Here is a 14,186-nt window from a genome sequence, read left to right on the forward strand (position 1 = left end):
GTGGAGGTGGGTTTGAGCAGATTTTGACAAGGATCTCCTTTTCTCCCCTTGTCATTCATCATTCAAGGAAGCTGGTGTGTATGTGTGTGTGCATGTGTGCACGCATGCATGTGTGTATGCGTGTGTGTGTGCACGCATGCATGTGTGTGTGTGCGTGTTGGCAGAGGATGGGAGTGAGGATTGAACCCAAGACTTAGACTTCCAAAACCTTGGCCACAGGATAAATTGCATCTCTCTAACGTGGATGAAATGCCATTGTGAGCCCATTTCATGGTAGGCATACTGAGGCTCAGAAAGGTGATACAGTGACCAGCTAGCCAGTCTCCTGGAGCCCAGGGCCCTTGTTCTGTTTTACCCTTATCCCACTCCTAGGTGACCTCTGCTCCCAACCCTCCTGACACACCAACACTCAGAGCTAGAGCCCGTGGGGAATCAGCCTCAAGTAAGTCCTGATCATGACCCCAGAGATCACATCCCCCCTGGACTCTGGTCTCTGGAGCTGCCCTCTGAGACCTTAATAGGGCCACCCCAGGGTCATTCGAGAGTGGGCCTCTCCCAGACGCCTGGTGCTCCCGGAGTCATGAGCATGCCAAGGGCTCTGTGTCTATGTGCATGAGCTCTAGTCTCAAAATGAAAAGGAAAAAAAACAAAAAAATCTGGAAAGAAACGTATCAACTCGTTTACTTGAGATTCTGGGGGATTATCTTTTCTTTCTTCTGCTTATCTGCATTTTCTAGATTTTCCACCACAAGCAAGTAGCATTTGTCTGATAAAGACAAATGTGCTATAAGGAAAGAAAAGGAAAAGTCAGGTCGCCTAGAATTATTCTTGTGATGTCCGCATGAAAGGAGTGACGAGGAGGGCTCTTAGCATGTGTCCATCCCCTGGTGGTTCACTCCCCACCAGCTCCCAGTACCCCTCCTTTTCCTGCTGCTGCTAAAATGGGTAAGCCCCTCCCCCACCCTAAGCTTGGGAGAAAAGACGTCCAAATGCAGGACCCTCTTCCATCTAGTTTCTCTCATCTGTTTTTCTCATCCTACAGTGTTTGAGCTGCAAAAGAATGAAGTCATAGAAAGGGCTCCCACTAGTCCCCACTTTTGAAAGTAGGGAAACTGAGGCAGAGAAAGGGAGGGACTTGCCTCAGACCCGTTAAATCTCCTCAAGAACTCCCTTCCACCATGCTGATTTACCAAAGGATCCAAGCAGACACTGTGTTAAGAATTGCAGGACGAGCAGCCTTGTTCTCCCTGCGGGCATTTCGGTCCTAACACAGCCTTGCAGCACTGGACCTACCAGCCTGCTTTTTTTTTTTTTGTCTGTGCCACTAGGCATGTGGGATCTTAGTTCTCTGACCAGGGATCGCACCTACGACCCCTGAAGTGGAGATGTGGAGTCTTAACCACTGGACTGCCTGGCAAGTCCCAACCTGCTTTTTGTCTGTTTGGTTTTGTTTTTGCCATCTGGAATTACCCAGAGGAGTAATGAGTGAAGCTCTAATTGCTCTGGTGATAAACAAGTCACACATCCATTCAGTCATCAAATATTTTGAAGGCCTACTATGTGCCAGGCTGGCTTGTGTTAGATCAGGGTATTACATAAAACTGGGGGAGATACTATTGGCACATCGTAGCTGTCAAAAAAAAAAAAAAAAATGGCAGGCATCTTCCTTACCTGTTAGTTGCCAAAAGAACCCCTCCCATCACCCTGCTAGATGAGAGGTCTTTGCATCCATCAAGTCTGTTTTATGTCAGAAACAAGAACCAGAATAGTTCCATTAATTCAGAGTGACTGAAGACAGAGGAAAAAAGGAAAGAAAAAAAAAAAAAGGAAACCACACAGCAAGGAGGGAAAAAAGAATTTTTTATTAATCTTTTTAAAAAAGTTGATTTTTTCGGTGGTTTTTTTTTACTTTTTTTTTTTTTAGGTAAACCTCTTTCTGGCTCCCCTCCCCAACTCTGCCCACCCTCCTCTTAAAAATATAAAAATGTCCAACCCCAGATAACTAGTGTACAATAAATAAACAGTAAACACAAAAACATACTTTATTTGTTTCTTCTTTATACAAAATAAGGAAACTAGAAGCGTTCAACTTCCAAAAAAGTATAATACTGTACATCCTGACCGCCCAGCCTCCAAGGACCTGGGCACGGAGGGTGGTCTGTGGCCCAGAGCCCAGAAATCTTGGCGCCTTGCCCAAGCGGGAGCCCAGGATGGGCAAGTGTTCGAATCTGGCCTGGACCCCCGGGTTCAAAATAAATGTCAAAGGAAGGAAGAGGTGGGGGTCTGGCCCTGGGCTGGCCATGTCCGGACGGTTCCCATCTCTTCCTAGAAAAGCTGACCGTGATCATCGAGGTTGACCACCAGGGGGCGCAAACGCACAGGTGGAGCTGTCTTCCAGTGACCCCCCCCCCACCCCCCAACCCTACCCGCACCCCATTCAAACCTGTTTCTCAGTCTCCATCTCTCTGCTGGCTCTCTCTCCATCTTCTAACTCATTCTGCTCCCTTTCCTCACTCCTTTCAATCTCTCTTTTTCTTATCTTTTTTTTTTTTAAAGACGGGAAAGCAGAGTGAGAAATACGATTACAAAATGCCAGTCGGATTCCAGGGAGGGGGGAAAAAAGAAACCGTCTCCATCCGTTGGCTTCAGCCCTCTCTTGGTCCAAAGAGGTGGTGTGTGGGTTGGGGGAGAGGTCGGGGGAAGCCTAGAGCGTGCTTGAAATCTCTTGACCCTTCGGAGTTAACACTTTAGTCCCAAGAAATAGCTCGCAGCTGCCGGGAGACGCTGGCAGGGGGTTCCCGGAGAGGCCGCGGTGAGAGGATGGAGATGGGGGGCGGGGTCGGTCCTCCTCCTTCGCGCCCAGCCGAGAAGCAGCTGCCGGTTGAGTTCGGACTCGGGAGAGAGCGAGCTGTGTCCACGCTGGGCGTTTTGGTTTAGGGAGGCTGCGTCCGGGGTGAAGTCGGGGGGTGGGGGCGGGGGCCGGCCGGGCGGGTCCCCGGGGCCAAGCGCGGGGGGGTGGCCCGGCCCGGTGGCCTTACCATACGGCAGCCTCGTTGAGCTCAGGGTTGGGGTGCGACAGGGGTCCGCTGTAGCCGCTGGTGCCGCTCATGGGGAAGGGGGGGCTAGGGCCGCCGCTGAACACCTCGCCCGGCATGGGGTGCAGCGAGCCGGGCAGGCCCGGCTCCGGGCTCGGCGTGTCCGGGTGCGAGATCATGTCGGTGAACCTGGGGTTGTCGGCGGCGTGCGGGCCGGCGATCGGCGGCTCCAGCGCGCCCAGCGGCGTTGAGCCGGGCCCCGAGGCGGCCAGAAAGCTCGAATCGGCCGGGGACTGCGCCTGCGACGGCGGGCCGTGCGCGAAGAAGTCATAGTTGCCTCCCGGCGCGTAGTAGTCTCCTTGGTAGTCTGCGGAGGGGACAGGGCGGCAGAGGGGAGAGTGAGAGGCGGGGAGGTCGCTGAGGAAAGACTCACGGGGCCTGGGGGAGGAGATCCGGGGGAGGGGACCCAGGGAGCCCAAGGGCAGAGAGGTGCAGATGCGGCTGGGGCTGGCGGGACAGGACGTTCACGGGGACCACGCCCGTGGAGAGGCAGGCCAGAGGGCGGAAGACCAGACTTCGAGTTCGTGCTGGGGAGACAGACAACCAGTGAGACGCAAAGGCTACAGCCTCAGGAGCTGGGAGAGACTCAGGGACGATGAAGGACACACACCTTTCAACATCAGAGGTTCCCTGATACAGAGACGGAGAGACAGAGGTCACGGGGGAAGCGCAACAGACAGAGGATTCCAGACAGTGCCTTAGAGCTGGCTAGAGAGCGAGAGGCACTGGACAATACCAGATAAAGAGGCAGGGAGAGATCGGTAGGACAGCACGCGAGTAGACACCCCAGACCCAGAGTCCGTGGGGAGGCAAGAAGAGAGATTCAGTCACTGAACCCACGGCTGAGGTTATTCAAGTTAAACAGAGATAGTGCAGGAGCCGGAAAGGGAAAGCTGAGGCGGCTGTGTGGTTAGAGACGCAGAAAAAAACCCGGGGAGAGACCCAGGAACAAGATGGAAGGTGGGGAGAGACAGAGGCGTCCAGGGACGCGAAAGATGAGTCAGACAGAGGGCCAGAGACCCGGGGGCTGAGAGACCCAGGAGCTGAGAGACCCGGGAGAGGAGCAGGGCAGGGAGGCAGAGACGGCGGAAAGAGAACTGAAGGTGAAATGGTTGCGATGCGGCGTCGACCCAGCCTGCGAGAAGCGCAGCCGGAGCACAGTGGCGCTGGCGAGTTCGGCCCCGGCCGCCGAAACTTGGCCGCGGACCATGCCAGGCGGCCTCAGAGCCCTCCCTTTCCCCGCGCTGCACCCCCTCGGGGCTCCGATCGGTTGCCTCGGCCTCACCTGGCCAGGAATGGAAAAAGCTCAGCCCCAGAGATTTGGAGAGGCGGGGGTGGGTGGGTGGGGGGGGGACGATAAAAAAAACACTCGCCGGGCCAAGTCTAGAGATCCCTGCGCCTTGGGGTAAAGCTGTATCCGCCGGGGTGGGGTTGCCAAGACTCCCAAAGTTTTGGGGCATTTTGGGGACATTCAGCCCTTTTACCAATCTGGTGATAGCTATTGGTTCTCTCGGCGGAAAAATGCACAAATTCGAATTTTGCCGACAAATTCGGGGAGCGCAGTGACTCCAGATTACACGCCCGCCCATTTCTCGACAAAGTGTTTCTGAGTCAATTCCGTGACCTCCTCCTAAAGCCCCCTTCCCTAAACCCTTTCGAACAGAGGACAGAGCCTCTTTCCCTCCACCTCGGGTTGTCCCCTGAAAGACTGGGGCGTGGGACCCCACGAAAGGAGCACCCTTGACAATAACCCGCTTTGGGCGGAGGGAAAACCAGCGCGTCCGTAAGCCGAAGTCTCTTCAGCAAACCCACGCCTCCTGTTTAGGGCCGGGGTCTGTCGCCGGGGCGAGTGCTGGACTCCCCCTGCTGCCCCCTTCCCTCCCCAAACCCTCCTTGACATCAGTCCAAACGGGGAGTGTCTGGAGGCGGGCTTGGAGACGGTTTAGGCAACAGCCAAAACGGTCGCCAATTACTTTTTAAAAACCGCTCATTCCATTCTCCCCGTAAGTGAAGAGAAAGGTTGGAAGCGGCGAATTTGGGGCCCCTAAGGGACGGCGATGGGGGACGGCCACGGTCCGTAGCGAGCCGGCTAGCCAGCGAGGGCCTCGGCCCCCGCGCGGAGCGCGCCGCCTCCGCCCATATGGCGGCCGAGCCGGAGGTAATTGGAACAAACGCCGTCTGAAAAGGGCACAAAAGCCGCAGCTGGGGCTTTGTCCCGGCTCCCACGGGGAGCCGCCGGCCCCGCCGCCCGGCCCCTTTCTCGCACGCTGCCGGCCGCCGCCGCCGCCGGGATCTCCCAGCGCGGATTAGGCGGGGCTGCCTCCCTGGGGCTGGGGGGTCCGCGGCCGTCCCCCCAACCCATTCCGGGGAAAGAGGGACCCCGCGTGTCCAGGCCCCCACTCTATCCAGCAGACAGGGGGGTAGAAGAGGCGGTCGGGTTGGTGGGAGGCACGCTGGTCCTGGGGGAAACCTTGGTTAATTACCCAGGCGGGGAAAAATTCCGGACTGGTACCGCCCCGCCAACCTCCCCGCGCCGGGCGGAGATTTTGCGCGCAAGCAGGCAAAGATGGGTGAAGAGTGTCCGTGAGTAGCCGCCCCAGGACAAGTCCACTAGGCCGACTCCCTTTGGCATCTGTACCTGCCCTGCCATCTCAGTCTCTTCCCTAAAAGCACATCACTATTTTTCACCCACAGTTTCCGGGGACCCTGGCCGGGCCAGAAGAGCTAACCTCCTAGGCCTGTGGATAAAACAAAGCTGGTAGAGGGTGCCCTTATTTTCCTTCCTGGGTCTGCCTGGGCACCGGGATCCTGGCCCTCCCCTTCCACACTGCCACTCAGCTGACTTTTCTAAAAGAAGTCACCTCTCACCAATCTGGGTTACTAGGGCCACCCCCTTCCCCAGTCTGGGTGGAACAGAGATCCCTCTCAGGCAAAGACATTCCTGGGGGCTCCCCAAATTCAGAGGCTCAGGAATAGAGAAGGTGAGATGCCTTCCTTGAGCCCACAAGTCTGGGATGCGCAGGACGGATGAGTGAGTCCAACAGTGCCCTGGAGCAACTGGGTCTCCACAAAACACAAGGTGAGGGAGTCGGGAGAGGTCACTCAGAAGAGTGAAGTGAACGCAGAGGGGAGAAGGGAGGACAGAAGAGAGGAGAAAGGAAAGAGGTGACTAAGAGGAGAGCGCACCCAGGCCTAAGCGTGCTAACAGCAACAGAAGAATTCTTCTGGGCCACGCTGGGCTCCTTGCCCCTGCAGCCCTATGGGAGAGTGGATAACTGGGTTGGCTCAATTCTTGCTTCCCCCCCACGCCCTCACCCCACCCCACCCCCAGTCGTGATGAACCCTGGTGTTCCTGCAGCTGGTGGGTGGGCCAGAGTCCTAGTCCAGCAAAACCTGCCCAACTGCCGGGCATCTGGGCTAAATGGTCCAGATGCTGTGAACACGGTCCCCGAGGTTGGAAAAGGAGATGCTGTCTTGAAAGATAGCGAGGGGGTGACCCCAGAGGACCCCTGACCCCTCCAGCACTGTTGGTGCTGCCTGCTAGGGCCTGCTTTCCTGCTGGTGTCAACATACACCAGGTCAGCCCGTGGGCCAGGGCGGCAGAAGGTTGTGTGTCAGGCTGGGATGGGGTACACGCTGAGTGCTTGACCTGGAGTTTCAGCCTGTCTGTCAGTATACCCAGGGGGTGGGGTAGACCTGGGTCTCCACGGTCTCTGAACTCGTGTGCATCCTGCGTGGGTGAGTATGTCACTGTGTGGGTGAGTGTGTCACTGCGTGGGTGAGTGTGTCACTGCCTGTCTCACATGTTTATCTGTGGGTATCAAGCTGTGGGTGAGTGAACGCATGTGTCTGATTTTCTGTCCAGAAAGTATCTGAGCGTGGGTCTGCCCCTGTTGATGTGTGTCTCTTAAGGTGTGTTCATGATTGTGTATGTTTTTCGTGGGTAGAAAGGAGGAGGGGGTCCCCGGGCACCCCAGATCGCAGGGATCCAGGCCTGCACTCTCAACCAGCACTGACCTAGGTGTGGGGCACCACGTCCAAGGCGGGGTGCTTACCTCCGTAGTAGGTATACGGAGTGGACCCCAACATCTCCGACTCGTCCAAGCGACCGCCCAGCGGACGCATGCGCCTCGGACTCCGGAAGAAGGCGTGTCTCCGGGCGCCCAGGGCGCTCAGCTGTTTCATCCGGCGTTCTTTGGACCGTCGGTTCTGGAACCACACCTGGGACAGAGAAGGGGCACGTGAGCTCTGATCTGGGTCGCCTTCTTTCCCTGCCCGGGCCGTCCCTGCTGGGTCCTAGCGCCTCCTTCGCACCAAGAATGCCCTGAGCCGGAGGGCCGGGCCGGATTAGACCAGAGGGGTGGAGAGGGGCCTCGGCGAACCAGCCAAGGGTGAAGGATTTCGCGGACCCGTGGGGCGACTCATAAAGAGCTGAGCTTCCTGGTCCTTGGCCCGTCCGCAGTGTGACGGCTTTATTATAAAGGCCTCCCGCCCAGCAAGGCGCCGGTCTCGGCTCCTCGCCTCCCCCGGCCGGGCTCTGGCCGGTTTGTCTGTCTGCCCGCGCGTCGGGCGCCCGGAGGGAACACACGGAGAACAAACAGCGCCTCTTCCTCTGCCCAGCGGATGGGAGGAAGGGAAAGGTACCCGTACTCCAGCGAGGCTTAAAACCTTCCTTGAAAGGGGCGAGGGGCGGGAATCAGAGAGGTGAAGTGACCCGCCCAAGATGGCACCGCTGGAAGACAGTAGGGCCAGGCTGGATCTTCCGGCTAGGCGTGTGACCAGCGGGCCCCGACCTCCGGCGCACCGCCTGCCCCTGCGCCGAACTCGGCGCGCTCTTAGCCAAGGAGGCTGCGTGCGAGACTCCGCCGAGCTTCCCTGCTCGCGGACGCAGCGGCGCTGGGGAGCGGTGGCCCGACCCGGGCCGCACCTGGATGACGCGCATGTTGAGGCCGGTCTCCTGCGCCAGCTGCTCGCGGATGTGGCGCGTGGGCTTGGGCGTGGCGGCGAAGGCGGCCTTGAGCGTCTCCAGCTGCTTGGCTTTGATGGTGGTGCGCGGGCCGCGCCGCTTGGTGCCCGAGTTCTGCTCCTCGTTCTCGTTGTTGGCCGTTTCCTTGTCCGACGACGTCGAGTTGTCGGTCTCCTTGGGATCGTCCTGGAGTGGATCCTGGAGGTCCGGGGACAAGCTGCGGTCCGTACAGGACGACACTGCGGGAGGACGGAGCGGGAAGGGAACCGGACGTCAGCGGCGGCCCGAGACCTCTCCAGTCGGGTAGCGGGCTCCCGGCGGCCCGGGCCACCACCAACCGCGGCCGGTTTCCCACCCCAAACCTGCCGCAGCCCCTCCCCCAGGGGCCCGACGCCCGCCCACTCCCTCCAGGCGGGGCCCGGCCTTCCGAGGGGCCCTTCTCAAGCCCTCCCAGCACTTCCCAGCCAGCGCTTGCGACAGGGGGAGGCGCGCTCTCAGGAGAGGACGCGAGGAGGGTCCTGACGCCCTCCTGGCCTGGGATCTTCTTTTCCCACCTCTCCTTCCCTCAATTACTGTCCTCACTATGCAGCTAGAAATTAGCAGGAGCTGAAAAGACTCGGAAAGGGGAAACTGCACGGCTCCAAATTGGAGGAGGAGGAGGACCGCTTGGACAAGAATTGAAGGAGAGCAGGGGAAGAGCAGGCGAGGCAAGTATCTTGAGAGGCTGGCTGCCAACGCTGCCCCTCTTCGCCAGCCCCCCACGGCCCCTCCGTGTGCCTTGACGTTTGAGTGGAGAGCTCTGAACCCGGGGCAAAGTGGGGAGGGCGCTGGGGCCTGGGCCGGGGAGGGGTGAGGGCCTCCTACCCGAGTTGAGGCTGCCCTCCTTGAGGCTGGAGGAGCTCAGGTAGTCGTCCTTGCACACGAACTTGTTCTCGTCGATGACGTAGAGCTCCTCGCCGGTGGACAGCTGCTTGTTGCAGACCATGCAGGTGAAGCAGTTGAGGTGGAAGACTTTGCTGCGGGCCTTGCGAACCAGGTCGCTCGGTGAGATGCCCTGCGCACAGCCCGCACACTTGGTGCCAAAGCGCCTGCAGATGGACACGGCCTGTCACCTGAGGCCAGCCCAGTGTCCCATCCTCCCCGAAGCCCTGACCTCCTCCTGCCCTGCCCTGGCTTCTGAGAAGCCTGCATTTCCACGTCTGTCAACAGGAGATCCCAGTCCCATCCTCCCTGGCCGGAAATGCCAGGCAGGAGACAAAATGCCCTGGACTGTGCCTCGGGCTCATTTGAACCCTGCTGGGCTTTTGGCAATGGGTGCAGCCTTCAGCCGAGGAGAAGGCCCAGAGCACCCCAAGTCGTGCCCTTCCTCCACCCCCACCCCTACCAGCTCCTCCCCAGGATGCTCCAGGCAAACTCTGCTCTTGAGGTCAGGGAGGATTTTAAAGCCAGGCAGGCCAGGTTGGGACCACTTCTCGGCTTTGCCTTCTGGATCCTTAACAGTCTGCTGAGATCCAGGTAGGGTCCATCAGCCTGGCTGGTGGGTTCTAGCAATGGAGCATCGAGGGGGACCCTCTCCTGAGCTGAACCTAAGCAGGAAAGAGAGAGCCTCTACTGATTCCCAGCACTGTAGACTTTCCAGGCCCTGCTCTGGGCCCCACTGGAGCTGGTCAGGGGCCTGTGGGCTCTGGAAGGCAGGGACTGGGCCTCCAGGTCCCCAGATCCCAGGCCCTGGCAGGCAGGGGAGGAGGATATGTGATCAGAAGGCAGTCCTAAACCTGCATGGCCAGAACTCGGGATCTCTCCAATGCCTCCTTTTCTGTGTTCCCTGTCTAGATCCTCTTCTTTCTTCTAGGAGTGCTGGGAGTCAGCCGGCCTCCCCTGAAATGGATGGTGCAGACCAGCACAGGGAGGGGTAAGGAAAAGGGGGAGCGGTGAGGTGCAGGGGGAGAGAGGGCAAGGGCCCAGGACTCTGGGGCCCCACATCTACTCACACCCATGTCTCTAAACAGGGCGAATTTGGGTGACGTTGATGTAGTGAGGGCATTAAAAGCCATAAGTCACTTTTGGCCTTATCCGGCAGCATAATTGGCCATATGCACCTTATCAAAAATCATTAGGTGCTTTGCAAGCACCACATGAGGGGCCTTGGGCCTCTGGGGCCGGGGAGTTTACACGTGTAAAGGCGCGACTGACATTTTCTCCTATTCAAATTCCCTAGTGCCAGCCACCGGGCCGGTGAGCAGCCTTTCTGCACAGCGTTAATCATGCCCCCCTCTTCCCTCTGCGCCTGGAATTCGCACTCACAAAGCTGACTCTGGGCGCCCGTGGGGAAGTGGGCCAGGCCTAGCGGCCAAAACCCCCACAGCCTTCCAGGCCAACCCTCAACATCTCTCAGCTGGGAAACCGAGACTTAGAGAAGTGATCTCTGCGATCTGCCTGAGGGCCCGAGTGGGCAGCAAGGGTAGACCCTGCAGGTCCTGATTCCAGCTTCATTTCGTTTGTACTTTGAACAGAAGAGAAAATGTTTAAGGAGTTTGGGGCTGATGGTGGGGGGATGTGGATGGGGGGATTGAGGAGAAGATTCCCTTCCCATCACCAAAGGAGACCTTTCTGGCTGAGCCCGCTCTGGGGCTGGGAAGTTTCTGTTTGTCCAGAAAGGCCCGGGGAACCCTACCTGCCTGGAGCCCAGCCTCTGGACAGCCCGCACTCTGCCTGGTGGGAGAAGCCCTCAGCAGTCCCTAACTTCGCCAAAATCCTTAGTCTCTCAGAACCGGGCTGGAAGTTTCCACCCTGGGGTGGTGCCGGCTAGGAAGGGGCAGAGACGAGTGTGGAGCAAGTTAGTCAGGGAGCTTCCTCTCCCTGCCCCACTGCCTATCCAAGCCGGCCTGGAAAAGCCAGCTAGAAGCAGCCCAGCCGCGTTCTTCTCACTCCGCCTGGGTTCCGGCCCTTGCTAGGAGAGCCGGCTCCGCACTGAAGCTGGTGAGACCGGGAGGCTGGGGTGGGTCTCTCCCGTTCCCCGGTGCCCCAACGGAGCGCGCGCGGGGCGGGCGCGCGGGCAGCAAGTAGAGGCAGCACAGGCCACTTACCTGAAGAAGTCATTTTTGCAGTAGAGCTTGCCCTCGCGTGAGAAGCACTTCTCCGAGAGGTTGGTCTTACACTCGCAGCACTGAACGCATTTAATATGCCACGCGCGGTCCAGCACGTTCAGCAGAAAGCGATCGAGGATGGGCCGCTCGCAACCGGCACAGTGCACCATCATAGCCCCGCGCCCCGGCGGCTCGGGCCGCCTCGACCTCCCTTTGGGCCCCCGGCCCTCGGGCCCCCGGCCCCGCCGCTGTTCTCTGCCTCTCTTCTTGGCCGCCGCCGGGCGAGTCCGGTCCGAACCAAGACTCAGCCAGTCAAGTCCTCGGGTGATTTCTGGGCCTGGCGCTAGGCTGCCCGCGGTGGGGTGGGGACTGGTGGCGTTCACAGTCTCATGCCCCGGGCCGCGCGCCCCAGTAAATCTTCGGTGGCTGCTGGCCTCGGCTCTACCGAGCGGCTTTCCCCGGTGGCGGAGGCGCCGGCACTTTCCCCCACTTTCAAGCGGTCCCGATCCTCATCTTTGTCTGGCCGCCGCCTAATTCGCGCATCCTTATTCAGATTTGGTGACGTGGCGAGGCACGTAGGGGGCCCGGCGGCCAATGGGCTCGCGGTGGCCATGGCAACCTCTTAAATTTATAGCATATCTAAATTGGCTACAGCGTTGCGGTCCGGACAGAGCAAAAAAAACAAGGCATCAGTATTGTTGAGTATTAGCTTGTACCTGGTTCGGAGGCAAAGTAAGTATTTACCTTCCAGTTTGGGGCTGGGGGCTGGGAGGGCCGCGCGATCTGAAAACTGCCTCTGTCTTCTCTCGCCTCACACATATTTGGGGGTGGGGGTCAGGGTTCCAAGGCCTAGTGGGGAGGTGGGGGACCTCTGCCCCCTTCTCCATCCACGGAACTTGCAAAAGTTGCTCAAGGCGAGGATCGCGCGCTCTGCCTGCCTCCTCTTCCCCAGCCCAGCCCGCCGTTTTGGACTCTCCCACCCGCGCGCCCCTGGGGTCAGCGCCCTGGAGCTGCGACAGAGAGGTTCCCGGGACTCCCGGGAGGCGTCCCCGGTTTCCTTTGTCATACATGGGGACTGGGGACGAGCCTGGCCTTTCTCATGGAAAAAGAGAGAGAGAGAAAGACCGAACAGGCCCAGGCCCAGGTTGGGGGGCATGTTCTCTGGCCCGCTCCGAGACCCCGCGCTGGCCATGGGACTCGGGGGCGATGTGGGGAGTGGGGTATCCAGGGCGCACCGGTCTTCCCGAAGCCCGCTCAGAAGTGGCGTTCACCGCGCCTCCGCTCTCCTCGCGGCACCTTCCGGATCCCGGGTCAGCCAGTCCGGGCGCCGCGGTGAGTGGGTAGCGCGGCCAAGGCGGCACGCTGGAAGATTGCGCGGGCGCTGTTTGCACGCGCTGGGGGTCCCGGCTGTGTGTGCAGGTTCTAGTTTTCATAGGAGGCAGGAAGTGCCGTTCCACGGGGCTCCGAGCGTGTTGGGGGGAGGGTGTTCGCAGGTGTATGTGGAGGGGGACTGTGACTCTGGTGGGGGAGGGAAAAAAACATGCCTCTTTCCCAAAGTACCAACCCAGCCACTGAACTGGATGCTCTAAGTTAGGGAGGCCAGGCAAGCTAGGTGGGGATTTTCCCTTCCCACTCCAGAAAAGAGGGCCGATGGGGTCTGCAAGGCTTGGGCCCACAGGCTGGGAGCCAGAGTGTATAGTTGTGTGTGTGTGTGTGTGTGTGTGTGTGTGTGCGCGCGCGCATGCTCTTGCATGTGTACATGCCAAGGCTTAGGTGTGGATATGCGTTTGGGTGCATTTGTTGAGTTTGTTAATATGCATTTGCTGTTTGAGAATCTTGTTTTTGCCTCTCTTTATATCACTCAGGAATCGATTATATGAATATATTTTGGCGTGTATATCTTTTGTGTTTGTACCTGTGCATAGCTCTGCTAATATCTGTGTATATTAGTCTGCGTGCTTTTGTTTTTGTTGGTTAGTGTGTCCATATAAATATGTATATATGTGCATATTTGCAGCCACATGAATGTGATAGTATTTGCTTATGTGTGTGCCTCTGTGTAAGATTGCTTGTGTAGGTGTGTGCTAACATGGATGTGAAAGTGGACTTTGAAGAAGCTGAATCGTGTGCAGGTGAGCGTGTGTGTATGTGACTGAGCTGGGTTGGGTGTGTTCGTGAGTGTGGAATTTTGTGGGTACGTGTTTGTGGGTCCGTCCTTGTGTGTGTGTGTCTGAGTGTATATAGTTCTGCAGAGAGCAGTACTTTTGTTTATGTGAGTCCTGTGGTGTTTCCACACCCCCCTACCTGCCCAGGGAGGGGTATGTTTGTGTGTGTACTTCTAGTGTGCTTGCCTTTGTGGATCTGAAAGGGGGCAGGATTTGTGGATGCCTGGCTTGGGGCAGTTGGTGGAAGCTCAGGGGTGTTCATTTTTCCTGGGTTTCTGTCCAGACCTCTAGCTTTCCCTCACAGGACACAGTCTCTATGGGAAGTGATCTGGCTTCGCACAGGAACTGACAGGTGCTGGTCACTGGGATGGGGTGCTGGCCCCCAAGCTGGACTTCTGAAAGGGAGTCCCCAAACTGGGCCACTTCTGCAGTTACTCTGTCCTCCAGCTTGCCGAGCAAGGAACAGGTGTGGCTGATTGGAGCTGGGACCAGCCAGGAACAAGGAGGCCGGATCTCGCTGGGTCTCCCAGGCCAGGCTGGGAGAGCTCCAGGAGCCCCACATGAAATCGCAGTCTCTGGCGGTGCCTGGCCCTGCCCTCCTAGGCTATGAAGGGTCATTGAGCTGAGATAGCACAGGGACAGAGTGAAACAAGCACCGGAGAGAAAAGAGGCACTCAGGCTCCAAGTGGAGGCGAATCGCGATACCTCCTTGGTCTTTGTCTCCATCTCTCCCGAGTTCTCTTCACATTGTTTCCTTTCTGTCTCTCTTTCTTATGTTCAGCCTCTGTTCCTTTTTGGTTTCTTTTTCCCTCCGTTTCCCCATCACTTTCTTTCTCTCGATTTTATTTCCCTGCCTGCGGCTTTCTGCGGGCAT

At 58.3% G+C, this 14,186-nt stretch overlaps 1 protein-coding gene across 1 annotated transcript; it reads right to left on the bottom strand.

The window, feature by feature from the left end:
- Nucleotides 2,554-11,874, bottom strand: LHX5 (LIM homeobox 5). The gene is made up of 5 exons (XM_018061183.1): nt 11,148-11,874; nt 8,926-9,149; nt 8,023-8,300; nt 7,151-7,316; nt 2,554-3,402 (listed from the first exon to the last, which is right to left on the bottom strand). The coding sequence occupies exons 1-5, from the start codon at nt 11,318-11,320 to the stop codon at nt 3,035-3,037; spliced, it is 1,209 nt and encodes a 402-aa protein (XP_017916672.1). The 5' UTR covers nt 11,321-11,874; the 3' UTR covers nt 2,554-3,034.

Source organism: Capra hircus, chromosome 17 (assembly GCF_001704415.2).
Source record: "Capra hircus breed San Clemente chromosome 17, ASM170441v1, whole genome shotgun sequence".
In the NCBI taxonomy this organism is placed as follows: Eukaryota; Metazoa; Chordata; class Mammalia; order Artiodactyla; family Bovidae; genus Capra; species Capra hircus.